General features: G+C 38.1%; 1 protein-coding gene across 1 annotated transcript in view; it reads right to left on the reverse strand.

Moving 5' to 3' along the window:
• The window catches only part of LOC149289279 (dystrophin-like), an 874,963-nt gene that overhangs the window by 200,041 nt on the left and 655,722 nt on the right, over window positions 1–19,200 (reverse strand). Inside the window, 2 exon segments of the mRNA XM_089490922.1 lie at window positions 13,949–14,217; window positions 15,380–15,500. Coding sequence (XP_089347048.1) covers window positions 13,949–14,217; window positions 15,380–15,500 — 390 coding nt within the window.

A 19,200-nucleotide genomic window follows, 5' to 3' on the forward strand; every position in this document is an offset into this window, starting at 1 on the left:
GGAGATTAAATAGATTAAAGCAGATTAGTACCACTAATCCCCTTTGTGGCACTCGATTTAGAGGAAGCCTAGTGTGAAATAACTTTCATATAGCATTAGTGTGTAAATGTGATCAATGATTATGACTGTGTATGAGGAGCATTTGTGAATGTTAGGGCCCTAATATCCTGTCAAAATAAAATGTGTTCTTCCATTCTGCTTTGGGCAGTTATTAAACTGCTGGAATCAAGCTTGTTACTTTTCTTGGTGTGTGGCTGTTTGAATCATTTGTTTAACTTTTTTGGGCAGCTGTCATAAGAAATACAACTGATAAGCTGCTTATTGTTCTGTTACCTAGAGAAACTCCCGTACAGAATAAAAATAAGTAGGTAATTAGGTACTCATTAGATCACCAATCTGTCTTGTATGTCTTCTCTATAACATCCAGGTTGTCAATGTGAGATGTTTCTCCATTATAGTTTTTGGAGTAAAGTTGGAATATGTTTGACGATATTTGTAATAATCACTGTAAATAACATTTTGTTAGGAAAATATATAGCAATGCATTTCTTAACCTAGTGACAAAATCAAATATAATTCTTTGAAAAGGGGGCCAGTTGAACAACTTTTTGAACTATTAGGTAAGTTCATAACTGGCAACAATTAGGGTAATACCGTATTTGCTCGATTATAAGACAAGGTTTTTTCCAGAGCAAATGCTCTTAAAAATACCCCTCGTCTTATAATCGGGGTCGTTTTATAATCAGACCTCAAATAGGTCTGACTATGAGACGACTAAGATCCAGATCCCCCGCAGCTGCAGGAGACCTGGATCCTCCTGTCCCCCCCCCCCGCTCCACTTACCGGTGCTTCTGAGTCCCCGGTGTGTAGCCGGGGCAGCGTGTAGATGACTTACGCTGCAGCCGGAAGGAGGTGTGGCTAGCAGAGGGGGTTGTCTGCATCCATCGCGCAGACCTTCCCCGGTTGTCAAAGATCAGAGTTCCCCACACCGGTGCGGCACCGGCACCGGTGCGGGGAATTCTCTCTGACAGTCGGGGAAGGTCTGCGTAATGGATGCAGACAACCCCCGCTGCTAGCCACACCTCCTTCCGGCCACACCTCCTACACGCTGCCCCAGCTACATAACAGGGGACTCAGAAGCACCGGTAAGTTTGGGGGGGGGCATAAGGCATTTCTGGAGGCAGAGTGCTCTATGAAATGCCTTTTAACCCCCTTAATGCCACTTTGCCTTCAGAAGAGCCTTTTTAACTCTCTATACGCCACTCTGCCTCCTGAAATGCCTTAAACCTCCCTATATGCCACTCTGCCCCATAATATGCCTTTTAACCCCTTTAATGCCAGAGTGGCATATAGGGGTATAAGGCATTTCTGGAGGCAGAGTGGCACATAGGGGGTCAAAAGGCATATCATGGGGCACAGTGGCATATAGGGTTAAAAGGCATATCATGGGGCACAGTGGCATTTAGAGGGTTAAAAGGCATATCATGGGGCACAGTGGCATATAGGGGGTATAAGGCATTTCTGGGGCAGATGTGCATAACTGGGGGGGCAGGTTGGAAAATAGAAGGAAATATAGAAATATAGAACCAAAATATTTTTCTCAATCATAGCTTTTATTAAAAAATAGTTTACATGAGTTAACATTTACTGGTAAAACTTTTTTCCTATAGGGTCGTCTTATATTCAGGCTTTTTCTTTTTTTCCTAAATTAATATTCAGATTTGGGGGGTCGTCTTATAATCGAGCAAATACGGTACTTATATTTATGTTTCACATTTATAAATATTTATGTTGAGCGGCCAAGCTTCCCAGTGTCTGATAGCAGGATAGCAAGTCCTGGGTTTTGCCTGGTCAAAACTTTTGCAAAACGTTTGCAACTGTAAACGGCTCAGCTTGGGAAGGTCACGTCTTGATGGAAGCTGATGTGCAGAACTAGAATGGTCTTAGGCAGACCTTAAATATATATAGGAACGTCATGATAAGGTCAGCTATTATGTGTCTGCTGAGTAATTAAATTCAGTTTATCTAGACGCTCATCAGCAAAAAAAGATTCCCATTTCCCTCATTATGTTTCTGGCTCTACCTTGTCCTATTTCCAATTTAATTGCATCGTTGTTATAATTAAATTATTAGGAAATATATGAAATGTTATCTCTGTTGTTATTAGTATCTAGTCATTTGTAATGATTGTATAACATAGTTATATCTGGAAAAACATTAAGGTCAATCAATTGTTGAAACTTCAGCCAGCAATGGCTGCACATCATTTTAAATTGCCTATATTCCAAATACCCATTGCTATTGTTATTTAAGTACTGCAGTAAGTAACTGTAGCAGAGCTAGGTAACTAGACTTCAATAGGTTTTGGAGCCAGTTACATGGAACATTTTGTTGCCAAATTACATCTATGACCATGTTTGTCAAGATAAATGTGAGATGGTATATAGCGGAAAAAAATGTATATGTTACGTAAAAATACAAATCTAGAGCACACTTACTGCCTTAAACAATCTACTGATTACTCAGAATCAGAGAATAAATATTATCAATGTTGTTTACAATAGTATAAACTTTGTTAAACAACATATTGCAGGGCTTGGTAAACCTCGGGTGCTAGGTCACCATGGCGACTAGAAACCACTTCCTGGCAGGGTTTTATTGGGTTGCCATCATGAATCTGGCACCCTATGTTTTCCTGTGGGGGCATGGTGTAGCGGCACTCTTCTTACTGCGCTCCCGCAAGAAAGCATAACAGTGCCAGATTCAAAATGGCAGAGGATAGGCAGGGGGGTGGCTGGTCTTCACAAAGTAAGGGGATGGGGGGGGTTATGTGAGTGTGTGCGTACTGTAGTGCCAGAGTTAGTGTGTATGTGTGTATATGTATAGTGCTGGAGTCAGTCTGCAAGTGTGTGTATACTGAAGTGTCAGAGTCAGTGTGTATAAGTATAGTGCTGGAATCAGTCTGTGAGTGTGTGTATACTGTAGTATCAGCGTACATGTGTCTAGATGTACATTGCTAGATTAAGTATGTGTGAAAATGTATAGTGCCAGAGTCAGTATGTCTATGGTATTGTAGTGCCAGATTCCGTGTGTGTGTGTGTGTGTGTGTCCGTAGTGCTAACAGTGTGTAATTATATTTATATATATATGTATAGTGTTAGCCAGTGGAGGTGTGTATGTGTACCTGTGTATAAGAATGTGGTGCTAGCCTGTATGGTGTTGTTCATGTTACAGTATGGCAGTAGCATGAGTGTGTATGTCAGCATATAGTATTAGAGCGTGTGTATTAGTGTATGGTGTTAGCTTGTGTGTACATCAGCACAGAATGTTAGCGTGTGTGTTACTGTAAGGTGTCACAGTGTATAAATGTATGTTTGTGTATCGCAAGGCTCAACAAACCCAGAATAAAACTAGAATAAAAACAGTTGACTCTGGCTCCTAGAGCCAAACCAAGAGTTGGTGGCAAAATCCCCATTGTTAATCAGCTACCAACTGAACTTGTCTTTGATCTTCTTATTTCTCTTATATGTGTAAGGCGACCAATTAGATTCAAGGGGAGCAATGAGAAAGTATAGAACTTTAAAATGTAGGATTTTGAAAAGTTATAAATAATGGACTTGTTCATTCAGATTCGTACAAATCGCAAATGTAACAAAATTTTTATATTTTCTCAATTTGTACCAAACTCTGAAAACAAGGCAAAACCCCCTCAGGAAACGAACACAACAAAGCAAAAAGCTCCTAATTGGCAAAGCTTCTGGTGGCATCCTCTACTCCGATTGGAGGATCAGACCGGAAGCTCCAACATTTAGCAGAAAGATACCCGTGAACTTCCACAAAAATGCTGGAGTTACCTGTGACATGCTCTCTCCCAGATCGGGGGAGAGGGTGTGCCCGGAAGCACTGCCATTTTTCCAAAAGATAATCTAATGAGAACGTCCCCAATTGGAGGATGTCACCGGAAGTGCTGCCATTTTGCAGAAGTTCACCGGGAGGTCATGTCCGCAGAGATGTGGACAAAGAAAGAAGACGGGAGAGAGAGGAACAAAAAAATAAAGAACAAGAAGATAAAATGGATGCATATGGGAGCATGTCTGCAGAGATGGTAGGGAGACATTCAGAGAGTGTGTTTCTCAGAGTCAATTCAATGCATATGTTTAATAAACATAGACACACAAGTAAAAATATTATGTCATTTTTTTTTACTTGCATGAATTACTATATCATATATACGGTATATATATATATATATATATATATATATATATGTGTGTGTGTGTGTGTGTATATATCTTTTTTTACCACAAAGGGGTCACAAAGTGCAACAAATCCAAAAGAAAATAAAAGAAATAAAATTCACACTAATTAAAATGTCATAAACTTCTTACAAAAATGCTTATGTAGGGCAAAAAAAAGTAAGATACAATATAATTATAATGTCTAGGATATGTTAATATATCACAGTTTATACAAATCTAGTAATACCTGAGTAGTTACACTGTAAACTTATCAGCTCTGTAAGGTCACCATGTCATTCTGCATATTGAGTTTGAAGAAAACGGTAACATGAATAGCAAAACCATTTATTTTGTACAGAGAGACACACCTCTACAGAGAAGATGGCTTATTCCCATAGGTCCTACTACCTCGCAAATTTATCTTCTTAAAATAGGTTTCGGTGTACTTTACATTCAACAGAGGGCCCGGAGAATGTTGAGTATTTTACACTTATATATAAAAAAGGATCTTAAAATATTAACGTGAAGGGAGAAAAATACATTCTCTGCCCTTCACGCTTTTCCCTATCCATTGCAAGCAAACATCCTTTCTTTAAAAAAGGTAATTGAGGTCTGACACATATCAGATGAATAATAACATGATGTGCACAGGCATGGACAGCTTTTGTAATTCTAGTAATCTTGTTATTTTCTAGAATATATTTTTATAAAATTCAAAAGAAGATTTCTCAATAGCGGGTGCCCCTGGGGCGTTCTGAGGGCAGACACTAAGCCACTGTGATGTAATGGAGAAGTTATCAGAAATGCAGTGCCATACTCCTGTCAAGGCTGGAAAACACAGCAAAATCACAAGTTAGACTTATTTTTCACTTAGTTTTTTAACCATTTCCAGAAGGCTTTAATACTATTCTGTTATCTAGTTTAAGTAACAAAAGTCTCCAATGCCCTTTAATATGTTTTAAGTAGATTAAGCTGCCTGACCAGTTAAAAAGGGTGTTGACAAAGACCATACCAAATATGTAGACTTGCTTTCTTGTAAGTGCAACTAAGGCAGAAGAATTCCATATGGCGAAGAAACCAAGGGGTTCTACCTTTTATTTTTAACCCCTGGCCAATATACTAGATATTGTAGGCTATTCTTTACTGTATATTACAGTATTAAGTTTGGATATCTGCTCTAACTCTTGACTACTGGTTGGTAGGTGAGGAGGCTTAATTCTGGTGAGTTCTTGCATTCACCTTAAGCGAGTCTTTTTCCATAAGGCTAGGTTTCCACTTGGGTTTTTGTCCTGCGTTATTTTCTTGATGAAAAACGCCAGGAAAAACGCCAAGAAAACTGCCACTGCATTTACCTGCGTTTTGGCGTTTTTTCTGGAGTTTTTTCTGGCGTTTTAGCCTTTCTGTGGAAATTGCTTTTTTTGACCTTAGGCAGTTTTTCCAGCCTTTCCAAGTTAGAAGTTTCACCCAGCTAAAAGGGATTAGGATAAATGGCAAGTATCTGCCCTTTCCTGATGTCATTTACTTGGTAGAGTTCTACTTAAACACGCCCCGGCGGACCCTTTTGTCTCTTTTCTGTGGTTTGTAAGGCATGCTTTATTCCGAATGTCTGCTCCTCTAGGAAGATTGGCCCCAAATGATGGTGCAAATTGTTTGCTGTTGCTTTTGGCAGGCAGGATCCAGTTGATGCGTCGGGTATGTTTGTGTCAGAAGGTAGGGGAACGGAGCACAGCGCAGTGAGACGCTAAACACAGGTGATTCCAGAGTGGTGCAAACAGGTATTTATTCCACAAAAGACAGGCATATCCCGGAAGCGATGTCTTAATACAAGCCGTGGTCAGGGATTACAGAAATACACAAGAGTCCATTTAAACGTAGCCAAGGTCAAGGGTAGTAGATAAGCCCTCTAATTATCCACCCTTAGTGAGGAGCTGTCAATCCTCCCTATTCCCCGCCCTCTGCTTACCTAAGCCTCTGCTTAGGCTGGGGATGCGGCCCACTCCGCAACCGCGTGGTTCTCGTACGGCGTCTTAGGTGTCCGGACATGGATGCAGTTCGTGGTGGGACCCTGCACGGCCGCCGAGGTAGGTTGGATGCCTGACAGTTTGTTTGTAATGGCATGTTTGTTCCCAATGGTGTAAAATTCAATATGAACTTTGTTTTGTGTGAAACTGTTTGTTTCCAGCCTATTTGTCGTAGGACACACAGATACTGGGTCCATCCTCTGCATTGTAACTGTGGAAAAAAACCCATAAAAAACGCCAAGGCAAAAAACCCACATAGCTTTTTCATGGCGTTTTTTCTCTCCCATAGACTTCTATTGGAGAAAAACGCTAAACGAGTCCAATAAACAAGCCGAGGTCAAAAATAGCCAGGAAACTTATGTAGTCCAGTAAACAAGCCGAGGTCGAATAGCCAGGAAATCCACAAACAAGATAAGGGTAAGGAAGGGCAAGATTCAGGTAATCAGCATACAGGAATGGGGCACCGCTTAGTTAACAAGCCAGCACTGACTGAACAGTGCTGGGGGTTTATATAGCCCTGCCAGATCCCGACTCCTCCCCTCTAATTATCCACCCTTAGTGAGGAGCTGTCAATCCTCCCTATTCCCCGCCCTCTGCTTACCTCCTGCACTAGCTCAATGGAACTGGGAAGTTGGACACGCCCCCCCGCCATGAACATCGTGTTCGCGGCCATCTTCCGCGAGGTGCCTTTCAATCGAGGCTGGGGATGCGGCCCACTCCGCAACCGCGTGGTTCTCGTACGGCGTCTTAGGTGTCCGGACATGGATGACAGTTTGTTTGTAATGGCATGTTTGTTCCCAATGGTGTAAAATTCAATATGAACTTTGTTTTGTGTGAAACTGTTTGTTTCCAGCCTATTTGTCGTAGGACACACAGATACTGGGTCCATCCTCTGCATTGTAACTGTGGAAAAAAACCCATAAAAAACGCCAAGGCAAAAAACCCACATAGCTTTTTCATGGCGTTTTTTCTCTCCCATAGACTTCTATTGGAGAAAAACGCCAAGATTTCCTTGCAAAAAACGCCAGAGTGTCAACATGCTGCGATTTTGAAAAACTGCCACAGAGCCCAAAAAAGCAGAAAAACGCCAAAGAGGACTGAAAAAACGCCAAACAGAAAAACGCCAGGTGGATATGGCATTCTGCGATTTCCTATTGAAGAACAGCTAACATCTGGCTGCAGCGTTTTTTCACAAAAAAAACGCCATGTGGCTGAATTGGCGTTTTTATGGGCGTTTTTAGCAAAAAAAAACCAAGTGGAAACCTAGCCTAAGAGCAGAATCCATCTTACTGCAAAGGCTCAGTCACAGTGAACAAGGATTTCCTTCCCATAGTGACTTAAGTTTATACCAACCTGAGAGAAAGAGCTAACCAAGATGGTGAGATCAAATGCACACCTTGTGTTGGGCCTCCAGATGGTGTCTCTCTTATATTACTGCCCTAGTAACTACTACAAATGTGCTGTGACTAGTACTATTTATGTAAAAGGATAAATGATCTATCTACACCAAAGCCATAATCCAAACATAGGGAACAACATAGGGGGCTGCCTATGGTTGTCTCCCATGTAGGCCCAAGGACTTTTGAGAGAGGTCTGATAACCCAACACATAAGCCAGGTTACAGCTGCAGCCTGTGTAGTTAAGCCACTGTGAAAATTGTTTTGTGCATACACTTTGCACTTATATATATATCACTGAAAGCATTAAAACACCATTTAATAGTCAATGCAAAAATATGTGTGTGGGGGGGTTATTTTTGCTCCATGAAGAAGACGTTTATTTTTCAGGGAATGTTTAGCTTTTTTGTTAAATGTATAAAATCCTAGAACCAATTTGCAAAGTCAATTTTGTTTTATTCCCATTATACCAAAGCAATTGTCTGCTTCATATAGTGAGCCCAGCTCTTTATATTGCTATACATGGACTCCAGGGAGACAGAATAGAGTAATCAGTGCAAACAAACTAGTAACATTATCCATTAATGCAACAATGTTGACTTAATAAAAATGCAATTTGCCCTAAAATTAATTTTGCAACAGCTTATGTTTTAATTAGCGAACTCTAATAGTGTAAATAACAGTATGAAAGCAAAAGGTTAATTCATTGTCATCGTCTGTGCATGATGTGTTTCCTAATTACATAATTATATTATAGATTTCTTCTCTTACCTACTTTACTATGGTAAAGCTTATATTGTTTTCACAGGAACACAAGCAGAATTAAAGCAGACAAAACATTATTTTAAATGAAGACTATTATGAAATTTATATTTTATATTTTAATCAGTCTTGTTTATCAAATGTATTCTATAAAAAGGTGTTTCTAGCTAAACAAGCTCTAGAACAACTAATGCTTTAGAAATGGTTATCATTGTTACAGAGAACCAATAACTAACTGCAATGGAATGACTATACTATAATAAAAAAAGAATAGCACAAATTGACTAAACATTGGAAAATAATGTGAAACAAAAAACTACAATTCTAATTAATTATACTTATATTCTTGTGTTGCTCCCTTTTATGTAAATGTCATGCTTTTCATGTGGTTCATGTTTATGCACCTATACATTCACTTTGTAAAATAAATGATGCTGTGCTGGAGTTGTTGCATGCAGAGATGCATCTGCACAGGTATTTTTATTCTTGTTCTCTAAAAAAACACTGAAACGTCTTGCTACGTTTTGGTCTCCCTCGGTCACTTTGTGTCTGTAGGTCATTGCATTGCACGCAGAGATCAAACGCGCTTTAGTGTTGTTTTGCCTTTCTTTTAGTAAACGCCTTCTGGACCTTATTGACGATTTTAAAGATTTCACAGCCCACTGCTACTTTGCCACACAATGTACTAAACTGATTTTGTGAAAGTGACATGGGGGTTGAAGCTAGATTCTATAGTATGGAAAACAAAGGAGTAAGAATCACAGAGAAGCGCTAATAGATAAAAGGAGACAAATATTCTCCTACTGTACATATCTATCTATCTATCTATCTATCTATTTATCTATCGTGTAAATAAATAAAATATATGGAAAATAAGTAAACTTGCAATTATGTACTCACAAACAACCAGAAGAAGAAGAGGGCTTATTATATACTGTATATCCATTTATTTCTTGAAATTTATATTTGAAACTCTTTGGGATGCACTCACTAATTCCCAATGGGAATTCCATCCACAACTTCAACCACCAGTTTTATGTTCCTCACTCATTTGGGTTTAGTTTGTTAACCCTGCCCATGAGGTTTAATATTCTGTATTGAGACCATTGCACGAGGTTCAATGTATTAAGTAACAAAATGGGACACCATTTGAAAACAGGAAGACTAACAATAATCGATAGACTAATTTTGTGTACTTCTGAACCAATTATCACAAAATATATCCTATCTTTAAAGCATCCTTAAGAGGGAAATATTTTTTTTTGAAGGAACGACTTGTGAATTAAAGTGGGACAATTTATAATTCAGATTGATTATAGACTTTGATGCAGACAGATGGAGTTCAGATAAAACTAAAAAAGATCTTATATACACTTCAAAGCATGCTAAGCGTTTGTCTGAAACAATTATTTCCCGATAGTGTCTACAAAGGCACTGTGGGAATAAGCAGTGAGAAAAAACCTCCAGCCCTATTTATGTTAGCAGATGCTTGCCTATCTATGCAAATGGAAATTTGTTTTAATATAATTCTTGTAGTTGGATTGTGACCATCTGCACTGATAAAAAAAAGTATCTTCCTGTTTTCATTTTCCAAACTAAAGTGAGATCCTTAACTTTTCAAGTTTGTTTAAACAAAAAAAAAAAGAACAAAAAAAAAATACTTTACATATGACATATACACAGTAAATTATTTCTCTTAAAATGTGCCCGTTAGTTTAGGCCTCCTGCACTTCTATAAATAACATTTAGCAAGTTTCTGCTTTGGTTGTCAGAATAAACGGTCCACGCGCAGACATAAGCTTTCATTTTCTGCTATTCTAAAGTAAACCATTATTCATTCTAAAACTTATACATCCCCCTTAATCTTCTCGCTTCTGAAGATATAATTTATTTCCTTAAAGTGATTTACTTTTCAGGTAGTCATTAAAGTGAAGATCTTGGTGAAGAATACAATTGTATACAATATTTTAGCTTTGCATAAGTAGTTTAGTAAAGTTAGATATTTCACTGTTGTGAAAGTAGTCTGTAATACTAAGTATTCTCCATGGACTTTAACCACCAATATCAATTTTGACTTTCTTTGTCTTTTCTGTGTTTATTTCTAATCTTCCCCTTCTCAGCCAAGCTATCGTTCTGTAAACAAACCTATATAGGTTCCTTACAACTACATCACCTAACATAATCATGAAGAACCTCACTGCTCTTAACTTGCCTACTGCCCCATCTACAAGAAGTAACACATTCATCAGTCCAAACACATCAAAACTCTTTTCTGTACCTCTGTTCTTGAGTAACTGCTGTGGATACACTCTATGTAGTTTGCAGCTGGACACTTGGGTGTCCATAGTGGGGATCAAGAGAAGGCACTTGGAAATTCAAAGAGGATCAGCAGCAGGGGAGTGAGAAACAGGCTGTTTAGAGTAGGTTAACTAGACACAGAGCGCAGAAAGATACCTGGTAGTCAAGGGAGTACAGAAAAAAGCTTTTACTTAATTCTGTACATCCCCTGCATTGTTTGATCTGTTCTCTTCCTCTCCCTCTAGCTGGTCTCCACCGCTTCACTCTGGCAGCTGCTCCTTCACAGGTACAGATTCTCTGCCTGGGCATAGACACAGTTTGCATGCTGCAGACACCAGGTAGTTTATTTCAAACACGTATAGCAGCTAGGGCTAGTTAATACTCCAGCTGTTGAGACTACACATCTGACAAAAATGTCAGATTTAACATTTTCTTTTTACGTTTTTGGTCCATTTGTTTCCTGACAAGAAATGTTGTTTGCTGACCTTTCAGTTTGGACAGAATTTGATAGGGGTTTTCCGTTCAGAAATAAAATTTGTTGTCACTCACACTCATTTACTCTGTCATGATGTCATGATGTTCTCATCATCTTTCACACCCTCTCACTCTTGCTCTCTTCTACCTGCATTCCAACCTTATCCTCCAACTGCTTCCATGTCTCTGTCTCGTCTCCTTTCCTGCAGCTCCACTTCTTGTCTTGCCTCTTCTTTTTCTTTGCATCTTCTGTAGTATTTCTTCTCTTTTGGTTGGCTTCTTCCTGCTGTCTGTTGCATTATCCAGGCCTAACAGAGCCCACACAACCTCTCCCCCAATTGGAGGAATAGGGGAGAGACTGTTCCCGTAGGGTGCGTCTCCAGAAGTACTCCAAGACGCCAGAATAATGCAGACGGATTCATGTGAAAGAGAGGTGCAGAAATGCTTTTCTTGTTGGTCAGCCTCTCCCTATTCTTCCAATCAGAGAGAGGTTGGGTCCGGAGACATTTTGCAGAAAAGCTCTGGGAGGCCAGGTTAACTGGGTGGATAGCGAGGAGAAGCAGTCCAAGAATGAACACTGAAGAAAGAGTACAGAAAACAGAAGCAAGATGCAGGGCTGCGGAAAAGGAGATGGGACACGGAAGCAGTTGGAGAAAGGTAGGGAGACATAGCGTTAAAGAGTGTGAGTGCGAAAAAAAAACTAAGAAATTGTTTGATAGCTTTACGAATTTCACCAATGTCATTAAAATTTAAATTCATACAAATTTGAATGCAAACGTGTACTAAACTTGATGTATGTTATGTGTATTATCCATATATGCCATGGCATAAAGATTTTTGTTCCACTGTAATCATTTAAAACATATATTTCTTAAACTGATATTAACTTCACAGCACCTGGGTGCTCAATGTATTGGCATCCTATGTGTGGTTTCATAAAATGCATATACCTTGGAACTCTAAGGGTTTTTGGTCCAATCTCAGGGTGAAGGGGCAAAATCTCATGGTCATATAGTCTGTAGCTGACTCATTCATACTCGTCATCTGATAAAATTTAATACGCCTAGTTACTGCTTTTGCTACCAGTATGTTAGGCATGGTATCCCTGTTTAAATTATTATTAGTATTATTTGTTTTATATAGCGCCATCAAATCCAGTAGCGCTGTACAATGGGTAGACAGGGCATAACAAGTAGTATATAACATAACAATTTGACTTACAGAGACAACAGGCGAGGAGGGCCTTGCTCAGACAATCTTACAATCTAAAGGGAATTAATTATGTTATTCAATTAAGTATCCTTAAATAACAACAAATCGAGGTTTCCATGAGGACATGTCATTATGTCATTTGTTTAAGTCTACTAAACTTAATGAATTTAATGTATGTTATGTGTGTTATCTATTATGACTACTAGAGAATCTGCATGATGGGCCATTAAAGGGTTGATATGTAACGAGTCTCAGGGTGAGATCATTTACAAATTTTCCAGGCATAAAAATGCAGTTGTTGGTGTCCCAGGAACATTCTTTGCCAAGTGTGCCCACTGACGTATCAAACCTAATCTGTTTCCTAAACTAATGCTAGTTCACATGCAGTGAGCTGAGAAAAAAAAAAGAATCAAGCTGTATTGTGTGGCTCCTTACACATCAGCAAACTCCCCACAGACTGTAATCACTGCAAAATCTTTTTTTTTCTTTAACATGCAGAAAAAAACCCAGAATGTGACCATAACGGGGGATGCTTCCGCAGGTTATTTGTATATTGACGAGCACATAGAAAACACACTAGATATTTTAAAAAAAATAGCTGTGGCAAGCATTCTGATTATTAAAATATGCTATATAATACATTTTAATTTGTAGGACAACACTGATCTTTTTAAAGTTTTGCCTTCATAAGTGTACTGTGTAACAGAAACATAGCCATTTCTGTAAAAAACATGTTTTTTTTTAAATAATAGTCTTTGTGAACCACTTGGTGTGCTTTCAACTTACGTTGTGTGTGATCTATTGACTTCTATAAACGCTGGCATAGCTTCATAATGAACTGACAAAATCACTTAACATGCTGAAATGTGGCACACAGCAAAAACATTTTAAATAAAGGAATAAATGTAACCCTTTGTTTGCAAAGCAATGTAGGGTTCGGGTCACTAGCGTTCAATGGGCTACAGGTACACACACATTATCCAGAAATTATGTTCGTTAATATATCAGAGTAGGGATCCATTCCCTATCTCTAGTCATAAAGCCCCCCAAGCAGTTTTGTTTTCAAGATATTCACACAAATGCGAGATCTCCAATTACAAAGGTGGCCCTATTGGGAAAAACTGGGGGTGATTTAAAAAATGTGTCACAATCAGGAAATGGTAAAAACTGAGAATGAGTAAAAATGTGCCAACAGTTTGGAACAAACTGAATTCTGGAATTAGTCAACACAAACGTTAAGTCTAGCAATGAAAAGCAACATTTTAGGCATTATCTGCATCTTAAACAGTCATGACCAGCATTAAGAATCTGATTTAAGTACCACTACTGTTGTATTGAGGACATGAAGAATTTTTACTAAACCTGAAGAAGGCGCTTCACTTTCACTAAGGGTATGTTATCACACAATGTAGTGCTCCAGCCCATACCATATAGCTGCCTCATTTGATGTACTTCCTTAATAACCAAAAGCACTAGATTAATGTTTCTCTTTAAGATGTATAATTTCAAAAACTGAATACAGTAGTTGCAGTATTATGGACTATACCTTGGTTTTTTCTAGGTCATCCTGTAGTGAGTCAATCAACAAATTCTCTACTGGTTGCCAGGAACTTTCCATGGCCTCTGCTTGATGCAATTTATGGTCCAGCTCATCCATTGCATCTTGGAGTTCTTGCAGTCTTTCAAGTGCCTCGTCTAATTTTTTCTGCCATTCAGCAGACCGTACATTCAACCTGTCCCACTCCATCTTTACTTCGTCAACTTGCTTGCGAAGAATCCTGCTAACATTCTTAGACTGTTCTTCACTGTGCGGCTCTGCAACGTGAATGAAAGAAATGATTGTTCATAAAGGCCCTACTGGCTTGCTGTCACTCAGGTGGAGCATGATATTGTAATGACAATACAATTAATGACCAGCATTATTAAGAAACTGCCTTAAGCAGCAATAAATGACACTTGCTAATTATTTAGCAATATAATAACATGGGTGTTTTCATCTGTGTTGAACAATTGTTATGTTTTTTTCTTAACTTTTCTAACCTGGTAATGTAAACAGACAAAATATCTTGGCACTGGGTTTATTATTGATTGTGACATTCTAGATATGTAATGGCCAGGTAGTAATCACAATGTGAAATAATTTATAATGCATCAGATCTGAAAGTTTCAGAATATATGCCAGACAATACTCCGAGGTTCTGGCATGTTGTTGTTAAACACCTGCAAAGTAATTTGTTTGCATATTTATTATTTTTCCCTCCAGAAATTATTGATGTCAACTCTTGTTGGCAGACTCGCTGTCTTAGCTATGCCTAGTTATTTCAGGATAAAAAAAACACAACAATACATTGTAACTACAAACTTCTGTTCACCAGTGAAACATTAGTAAGTGTACATCTACACATTTACACAAAAAAGGGGTTTGTTCACTAAAGTGTGAGCTGGCTGTTGAGTTTACAGGAGCGCTGCATCTGATCGGGAGCCAGGTATCTCCATGCATGATCGTCCCATTTAATAAATACAAAGAACAATCCGAGCAAAGGTGACTGTAAGATCGCCACTCTGGATCTGATCAGCCGCAGCTAATTGTTCTCTTCTCACTCCCTCTGCTAAGGCCTGTGTGGGATCTGCCCGTCATCACTGTTGTGAAACTTCTGATGACCATAGGCACCGTCCTAATGGGTTGACCTGAAATCCCCAAGAACCAGTTGATATTGATGGTATGAAAAACATGTCTATAGATAGTCAGCTTTGCCACAATTGTAAAAAAGGCAATATCTACTTCTAAACGCAAGTCTTGGATAAGTGGACCATTTTAAATCCCAAGGATTGCGGCCGCTCGTATCCTGCTTAATTTATCTGATTTATTAATGTATTCATGTTACATTCCAAAGATAGCAGTGGTATAAATTCATGAAACTCTAAGTCACCATGATCCTTTTGTCAATATGTGATTAGAACTCTGTACTTCAATTACCTCTTGGCTCCTGATACAGCTTCTCCAGTCCCTCAAAAGGCTGCTCTGCTAAGAATATTCTCACAGTATCAAGTGCACTCATGATAACAGGTTCTTTAGCTTTCACTTCCCTCTTGAAGTCCTGTAAAAATAAAACATACGCGAACTGTAAGTAAGGAATAATGGATTTTCTTTTTCCGCAGCGTGCTGTCTCTCCTGACTGCCCTTAAAACAGCACGTTCGGTAAGTAAAACAGAAAATCAAATGTTTCCCATTTACATGCATCACATCTTCTTGGTGTGGTTTCCAAAGGGAATAAAGTTGAAATACATATTCTTCAGAAAATATGTTTTTTTTTAATAAAATGTGTTTTTATTGTACTGTTCTCGTTCTACTGAGGGCCTATGGCTTTGACTATATGCATTGGTTTGCATTTTCTAACATAATAGAACAAGGGTTCAACCGAAATCCTATTACTTCTACAGTGAACTTGGGGCAACTGGTGGTTTGGAATAGACAAACATAAATAGATCTTAAATAAATGAAACATATAGCATGTCATTTATGATGCTTGATATTTGAACTTAGCTTTTGACTTGGGTCAAGGGTTATCTTTACGGACCTAAATAAGGGTCATAGTGTTAGCCTATATTACAATTTGGATGAAACCAAGCATAGGTCCAGCATGGGATTTGTAATAACCCTGTAACCATTGGGTTTGCAAATTGTAAACTAAGATATTTCCCACAATGCTGATAATGGTATTACAAAATGGACAGGCCAGGCATTTCAACTCCGAAATCCAGTTAACAATGAGTTCTTTAATAATTTAAAGGTCATCTTTCACATTATGAAACTTAATTTTTGGACCTTTTGAATAAAATCAGAATGTTTCGGCAAGCTGTGCAGAAAGCAATGCTGGGAATAGTTCTAAAGGCCTACATTTTAATTGTGCCTCCCTCCAACAAAAGATATTATTTCACTGGAGATTCATTAGCTTCCTCTCTGCTTTTGAAATTAGTATTTTCTTTCTTTTGTGTTAGATTTCAGTTGCTGGCATTTAAATCCTAAAAATGACTTTTTGAGACAATTTCTATCTCCCAGGAAATAAAATGAATTTATTCAGCCAGTGCCGACAAAAGCTATGCCAAAGGGAAGGAGAACAACATTGATAACAGAATTAGCCTAAATGAATGTCTAATTTACAGCTAATGATTCTAAGCTATTTTTATTGGATTCTTGAACTTCTCCCACAGTTTGTGGGCCCTGCTGAGAAAATCGAACATGCCTTATATATGAGCTGACAAATTAACAAGTAAACTACTTTATTTAAGTCCTTCCATTTGTCATATGCACAGAAACAATAATGGCATTCTGTCCTTTGCTTTAATAATGTATATTGATTAGGCCATTTAGGACCCCAAACTAGATAGTTTCGAACATTGGAAGATTAAAAAGATGTTATTAGTGCTTTCAAACTACAAATATAACCAAATTAAAACACTGTATAAAAGGGGAAAACAACAATTTAGGTAACCACATGAAATGCGTGTGTGTGTGTTTTTTTTAAAATCCTACAATAAATGTATTATTGTCTTCAAAACATCATACTTATTGCCTGGTTAATGAACACTATCTTGATGTTCTCTTATCTAATTGCCCCCACCCTGTGTAACGCGCAATCAACTTCACACAGTATGTGGGTTCTTATTAGCATTTTTAAATATGTAAATTTAAAACAGTTTTATATCAGGCTATGGCATTTTTAGCAACAAATATCCTTAATGTTCAGTTTATTTCTTTGTGGCACCCCTACATTTTTTTTATCACCTACTATTTTATTATTATTCTAGTTACAAATGCTGGATGTTTTCACTCCTGAAGGAATACAGTACAAGGAACCGATGAGTCCAATACAAATGCATGTGTCATCTATCGGTTATAAGGTAATGCCTGTACTTGAATTTTAACTTGATTAATATGGGGGAGAAATTGGAGAAACTACAATTGGCATGTGTAGTTAATTCGTAGGTTAGGCTAGATTCTAGCTCTTATCGGGGAGTGGATTCGTGAAGGGCCAGAGTCCCAGATGGCCTTTAGCGTGAAGTGGGAAGTGGCCACTCCACGCTATGACCAAACACTAGCTCAGGGAAGCAGTCTTTCACCTGGAGACTAAGGGTCAAACCCAAGGAGTCCCCAGGTATGGAAATTAGTGAGGGTGGCCCTTAATACTACATTAATTTTGGGAGTTTTAATCTACAACTCTCCTGCACACACTTCTTCCACACTCACATTTAGTGAATACACTCCATTGTGAATGTTATACACAAAGAAGTAGTAATACAAACCACTTACACCCATGGCTAAATGATCAGAGAGCATTGAATCATAGGAACAATGCTCACACGTCTGTCAAATCTTCTTTTAGATTCTGTAAACATCTTTTAGATGCTTTAGCTAAATTCAGAGACCGTACTGCTGCCCAAAATATTTAAGACCAAATCAGCTCTGAAGGCAATTCCCTCCATGTCCTCTGTATCAAATTGACCCTGACCAGTGCTAAAACACCATAACATTCTAGGATAGAAAAGCTGTATACACTATAATAATCTGTTTTCTGCTGAGTGTCCCAAGCTGCATCTAGGATTTCAAAAGAAAATGTTTTTATTTATGTTACAGTTGCTCTCATCTATTTCATTTAAGACTATACACACATTATATATATATATAATAGATAAAAAGAAATGTATTTAATATATACAAAGAAATGACTTCTCCATTTTGGTTTTATTTTTGATGAATAAGTCATGACACGGTGTAATATGTTATGTGTTGTTTATCTGAGGTTGTATTTTCCCCACTCCCCAACTACTTTGTCCAGTTTATCTCCCAGTCACCACCCATTAAAGGCTATCTGGGGATAGCCCTGCCCCTACATGAAGCCACTCCCCCTGAAGAAAGAGCGCTCATGAAAGTCTTTCCTAGGTTCCAAGGTATGCCAATGGGGTCCCAACACAGCTACTTAAATGTAACATTCAAGAGCAGCAGAGCAAAGTATCAAGTATCCCAGTCAAACCAAAAGTGATTTTTTATGACAAATGGTAGTATTTTGAAACTGAAAACAGAAAAAAGCACATAAATAGGTATAGCTCGGAAAAAAAAGTAGACTAGCCCTTTTACCCTTTTTCAATTTTAGCATAATACACACAGGACAATAGTTATAACTTCTCATTGATTTTTCTATTTCAACTTATAAATAGCGAGTGTAAATATATATTCCATTAATCTTCTCTGAATTTGAAGTCACGTTCCCCTTTCTCATTATTTCCAAGCTTTCCTTTCATAACACATCTATTTATTATGTTTTTTTAGCCAGTTCTGCAGAACTTATTATTTATGGTTTTTTTCTCAGATGTAGCCTGCTCTTCCTCATTTTGCTTTGTTTCCACATGAAAATTAAGAAAGCATATTTTCCTAGAGATTCAAACATAAGCATTTCTCATAAATGCATTTTCTATTTATTCTTCAACCTGTTCAGTTTTCTGAAGTCAATAACTATAATGAACCACTTGTGCAGTTCTAAGCAAATTTGCCAGATGCTGGATGTATTTTGTCTACTGTTTTGCAGGCCAATGTATTTAGGGAACAATTAAAAAAAAGGCACACATGCCCTAACATTCCGTGACCAAGATAATCCGAAGTCATAAGCAATGTTCCCTCTAATTTTTCTTGGGTGATGTGCGCAGAAAATTTCTGTTGTGCAAAATTTTTCCCAGAGCCAAAATTTTGTGCGCACAATATGCTTCTACAGTCCATATAAAGTTGGTGGAGCTGAAAAAAAA

The sequence above is a fragment of the Sceloporus occidentalis genome, unplaced genomic scaffold, assembly GCF_023333645.1.
Source record: "Sceloporus occidentalis isolate IW3139 unplaced genomic scaffold, rSceOcc1.0.p SCAF_47, whole genome shotgun sequence".
Taxonomy (NCBI): domain Eukaryota; kingdom Metazoa; phylum Chordata; class Lepidosauria; order Squamata; family Phrynosomatidae; genus Sceloporus; species Sceloporus occidentalis.